We start from the raw sequence: 5,481 nt of genomic DNA on the forward strand, positions 1-5,481 counted from the left end.
AATATTAATAATAATAATAATAGTAATAATAATAAGAAGAAGAATTTGAAAGCGACACTGAAACACACGGAAGTCGACAATATCACAGCACACAGTACAGCAGGAGTGCTGAGCACAAACCAGCAGAACCAGGACCAGAACTAATTCAGGGACGTTCTGTGTTCAGAGTTAAAAAAAAAAAGAAAGAAAAGAAAAAGTTGAAAACAGAAACAACTGCAGAAAGAGTAATAAAAACTAAACTGTTTTTATTTAAAATGCAAAAGAATAAAGTCAATACTGACATTTCATAAAAACAAACAGTTCTGTCTGGTGAAGGAACGTCACTTCCTGTTAAGGACTGATGGATGTGCTGATCCAGAATGTTCCCGTACGGGTTGCTCAAGCTCCAGTTTCACCAGTTTAACCCCAGTTTACCAGTTTAGCACCAGTTTCACCACAGTGTCACCAGTTTTCCCCCAATTTAACCCAGTTAAACCCCAGTGTCATCACTTTCACCAGTTTAACACCAGTTTCGCCCCAGTTTCACCAGTTTAACCCCAGTTTAGCCCCAGTTTCACCAGTTTAACCTTAATTTAACCCCAGTTTCACCAGTTTAACCAGTTTAACCCCAGTTTCACCAGTTTAACCCCAGTTCATCCTCCTGCCTCTTTGCAGCTCAGACTGGCTCAGATGAGTCCGAACTTCATCAGAGACGTCGTTGCTGAAACTGAGGCGGTGAAGAACAGCGAAGCGTGTCAGCCGATTCTCCGCAACGCCTTAGAGCTCATCCTTGGCCTGCGGGCTCCCAGGTTCTTCGAGTCCTCGTCCTGCAGCCCTTTGGCCCGTCCACGCCTGCCGCCCGCCATCCTGCTGGCGGCTGGAGGTTGCACCGGCAACATCCCCATCGCCGGCATCGAGGCGTACGACATCCGGGCCGACCGCTGGCTCAGCGTGGATCCTGACGAAGGGACTCCGAGGGCCTCCCATGGCGCCGCCGTCCTCAGCGGGTCGCTCTACTGTGTGGGCGGCAGACAGGACGTGGAGCCGCTCAACACCGTGGACAGGTTCGACCTGCGCGCTCTCACCTGGCAGCAGGTGGCGCCGATGCACTCGAGGCGCTCCTTTTTCGGCGTGACGGTGCTGGACGGGTTCATCTACGCCCTGGGAGGTTGTGATGGATACCAACAGCTCCGGACCGCAGAACGCTATCAGCCCTCAACCAACCAGTGGACGCTGATCGCAGCCATGCAGAAGGAGAGGAGCCACGCCGGCTGCACCGCCCTCCGAGGCAAGGTGGGCGGAGCTACTAATACCTGAGCTACAGATACTGAACTACTGATACCAAGCTATCGATACCGAACTACACCTACAGTGCTAAAGACACTGAGCTACTGATACTGAGTTACAGATACAGAACTACCAATACCAAGCTACAGATGCTGAACTACCGATACCCAAGCTAAAGACACTGACCAACAATACCGAGCTACAGATACCTGTGCGAGACGTACTGAGCTGCTGATACTCGGCATTTCTTTTCAGTCATGTTATTGATAGCATATCGGCTCCTCTTTCAGTTGTACATCTGTGGAGGCTTCGATGGGATCGAGTTACTGTCATCGGCTGAACGCTACGATCCAGAGAGCAACCAGTGGACGCTGATCCCCAACATGGACAGCAGGAGGGCAGGAAATGGAGTCGTCGCCTACGCAGACCGAGTCTTCGCAGTAAGAGCGCCGAGAAACACTCAGAAAAAGAGATGAATTAGCCAACACACTGTGCTTTTAATTACAAAACCAAGTCGTTATTGTCTGCGTTATGGACAGTTTCAACATCTCATCATCGACAAGACACTGAAGACTGCTTGCTCAAAGGACATCCGAAGGAAACTTTGGATTGTTGGTTTCTCTGTTCACAGTTTAAATTTTTAAGGTCTTCATCTTACTACGTTAATTGAGGTGGTTGGTGCCAAAGTGGGCCGAACCACATTTAGCAGTTTCAGAGAAAAACGAGGTCAAACTTGGTGTTGCTAAAACAAAAATAATATCTTGGTTGTTGGATTGTATGCATCCAAAGATGTTCCAGCACTGTCCAGAGACAGAAACAGCTGCTCTGTGGTGACTTAGTTAAGTTTTAATTTCCTTTCGCTGAGGCCCAAAGCGGGCCGAACCACATTTTCTACTTGTTGAGAATAAAACTGATTCAAGGTTTTTTATTGCTGAACAGCACTGAAGAGTTTACATCATCAGGAACTAGAGCTACTTCTGAGAACTACGGGGTAGAAACAGATGCTTGGTGGTGGTTCATTAAGGTTTTATTTAACCTACGAGTTGAGTTTTCACGGGGCTTGAGGTCACGCTGTCCGCCATCTTGAATCGCAAACACGTTGCGACTACCTGTGATGTAACGGTCAGCGGTTCCTGTGGCTCGGTCCAGTTTGACACTAAATGTTCATGCCAGAACCATCATGGGCTGAACTTCACATTACTGGTGGGCTGCTGGTTGGAGCACTTTGCCACGAACTAGTCGACCATAAACACTGATCAAGAAAACATAAAACTCAACTTTGGATTATTTTTTTTTTTTTAGATGTAACTGAATTGAAGATATGCACAACGCAAAAATCTGAGAGCAGACAGCAGACAGTCCTTTTCATATTCTGATAGGAAAGTTTTCAAATAATAAAAGAAAAACAAAACTACTGGCAGGAATTTCAATAATCAACAGTTTTAATCTTTTTTGTTCTACTTTTTACCTGAAATGCTGCAAAAATGTATTTTAAATCCTAAACCTTCAAAGTATAAAATGAGCAGAACATTTTGGGAGCTGCATCGTCTCCATGTCTGAGTGTTTCTCCTGCAGGTTGGTGGCTTCGATGGAATCGACACCCTGAGCACCGCCGAGGCCTTCGACCCCGACGCCGACGCCTGGCGGGCCGTGACCTCCATGTCGAAGCCCCGCAGCAACTTCGGTGTCTCGGTGCTGGACGGACGCCTCTTCGTCGTCGGCGGCCTCGACAGCGCCGGGGATGTCGCTTACGTTGAGAGCTACGACGCAGAAACCGGGACGTGGTCGCATGTCGCAGACATGCAGATCCGCTGCAGCTCCATGAGCTGCTGTGTGGCGGACGGACTGGACAACATGGCCGACTACGCCGGCCCTCGTGACGTCCCGCGATTCTCCAGCGAGGACGACGAAATGAAGGGCTGAAGACGCACCTTGCTGCAGTCAGCATTCATTGGTGAATAAATGTCTTTATGCATCGAACTGCGGCCGATCTGCTGTTAATCGAGTGGTTTTGAATGCGACGGTTCTTCAGACTTATGTAATTAAACCCCAATGCTTCCTCAAGCGAGGGGGTTTAGGTATCTCGGGGTATTGTTTGAGTGATGGAAAAATGGAGTGCGAGGTGGACAGGCGGCTTGGTGCGGCGTCAGCAGAGGAGAACCTCTCCATTTACTGAAATGAGCTGAAATGGCTCAGCCTCAGAGATAGGGTGAGGAGCTCGGACATCCAGACGGAGCTCAGAGTAGAGCCACTGCTCCGTCACGTCGAAAGGAGCCAGATGAGGTGGTTTGGACATCTGATTTGGAGAATTCCGAGGAGGCTTCCTCAGGAGGTCTTTCAAACACGTCCACCTGGGAGGAGACCCCGGGGCAGACCCAAGACCTGCTGGAGGGATTATATCTCTCGGCTGGACTGGGAATGCCTCAGGATGGATGGATGGATGGATGGATGGACGGATGGATGGACGGACGGATGGACGGACGGATGGACGGACGGATGGATGGATGGACGGACAGATGGAGGGATGGACAGATGGATGGATGGACAGATGGACGGATGGACGGATGGACGGATGGACGGATGGACGGATGGATGGATGGACGGACGGACGGACGGATGGATGGATGGACGGACGGATGGATGGATGGATGGATGACCCCCCCAGAAATGAAGAAAAAAAATAGTTCCCTGAATCCCAGAAGAAGAATCAGAAAATCTTAAAAAGAGATGAATACTACCTTATTCAGAATACACAGATGTTTGTAGTAAAAACACAACACAAAGGGGAGTTTGAAGTTAATGCCAAAGACGGTTGTTTATGTTCTGAGACGTATTAAAATGTTTCTGGACGTCTCCGGCATGTTTGAACCGTCACTTTTCATCCAAGTTTGACTTTGAAATATCCAATTAATAAATTAAAAAAATAATTAATACGATGCAAACTACCAACAGTCTGACCTGATTAAACTGCAGCGCTGCCAATAAATTAATATTCATGGGGTTTAATGAACCTGAGCTTCGACTGGGCGGTTTAATAAAGAGGGGAGGAGTGTAGAGCTGAGTTTATAGGAGGACCATGATGAAGAGAAGTGACCAGTTCCTGGTTAGTCAGAGAAGAAAGAAGAGAAGCAGCATTAAACCATCAGAGCCTCAACATGAACGTTTACCACACGTTCTTCTGCTTCCTCTACATCGGTGAGTTTCAGCTCCGCTCAGTTACTTTTCTTTATTTCTTTAGAGTTTAATTAATCCTGTCTTTTCAGCTTCTATGGTAAATCTACCATCCAGTGTTCAGCTGTTGCATGAATGGAGACGTAGAAAATATATATTTCGAGTCACAGAAGTCAAACTTTTTCAAAACTACACTTAACGCCTGTTGTCACTGAGTTCAGTGCTGCTGGTGACGTAGAGCTGATAAGTTCCAGGAAACCACCGACAGCAGCTGTTGATGTGAAGCAACACATTCAAAACTTCATTTGAACAGTTTTAACTGTTTCTGTTTTACGTTATTGGTTTCTGTAGTTAAACATGAAGTTCACAGTCGGACGTGAGCCACTTGAACATACAGTTCATTAGAATTTCAAGTTAACTTCTAAACATATAAACCTTCAAGGGCAAAGCTTCACAGAAACGTTATTCGTAGCGCATCACTCTGCGAAGTACATTTTTTATTGGTTTCACTTTTTCCCTCCAGAATTAATCTCTCATGTCTCCAAAAATGATGATATATATTTATGTTTTTAACCTTTGTTGTGTCTGAGATCCAGCATTCACCTTCTGTACAGTTTGTATTTTTGTTGTATGTCAACTGTTTATTTCTTTCTAGAAAACTGTAACCATCAGACAGACTCAGATAGTCACTGATTAGAAAATATGTTTCGAGTCACAAAAAGTAGAACATTGTTGAAGCTGCTCAGAGTCAGTGCCTCCTGCTCTTTGCAGTTTTCTAAAACACTCAATTTTGTGCTGCTGGTTCACAAATTTCATCAGTTTCAAAATAAGAGGAACAAAATTGCAAAATTAGAGTAAACACCCGACGGATGTGAAGCAACACAATCCAAACTTCATCTCACATAGAATCAGCAGATGAAGAGGTCATCAAAAGGTGAAAATGAAAACCCTAAAACTTCCTCCATCGTAACAGAAGGAGAACAATGAAGGGTAAAAACGGAGCAGCATGAAATATGCAAAAATAAAAACGAGTAGAATAAAAAA

At 46.0% G+C, this 5,481-nt stretch overlaps 1 protein-coding gene across 1 annotated transcript in view; it reads left to right on the forward strand.

Annotated features, from left to right (window-relative positions):
• The window catches only part of LOC103375105 (kelch-like protein 10), a 9,359-nt gene extending 6,170 nt beyond the window's left edge, over positions 1-3,189 (forward strand). Inside the window, exons 3-5 of the mRNA XM_008305309.1 lie at positions 655-1,272; positions 1,557-1,706; positions 2,842-3,189. Coding sequence (XP_008303531.1) covers positions 655-1,272; positions 1,557-1,706; positions 2,842-3,189 — 1,116 coding nt within the window. The remainder of the gene's footprint in view (positions 1-654; positions 1,273-1,556; positions 1,707-2,841) is intronic.
• The last annotated feature ends 2,292 nt before the right edge of the window (positions 3,190-5,481 follow it).

The sequence above is a fragment of the Stegastes partitus genome, unplaced genomic scaffold (assembly GCF_000690725.1).
Source record: "Stegastes partitus isolate 25-593 unplaced genomic scaffold, Stegastes_partitus-1.0.2 Scaffold2469, whole genome shotgun sequence".
Lineage (NCBI taxonomy): Eukaryota > Metazoa > Chordata > Actinopteri > Pomacentridae > Stegastes > Stegastes partitus.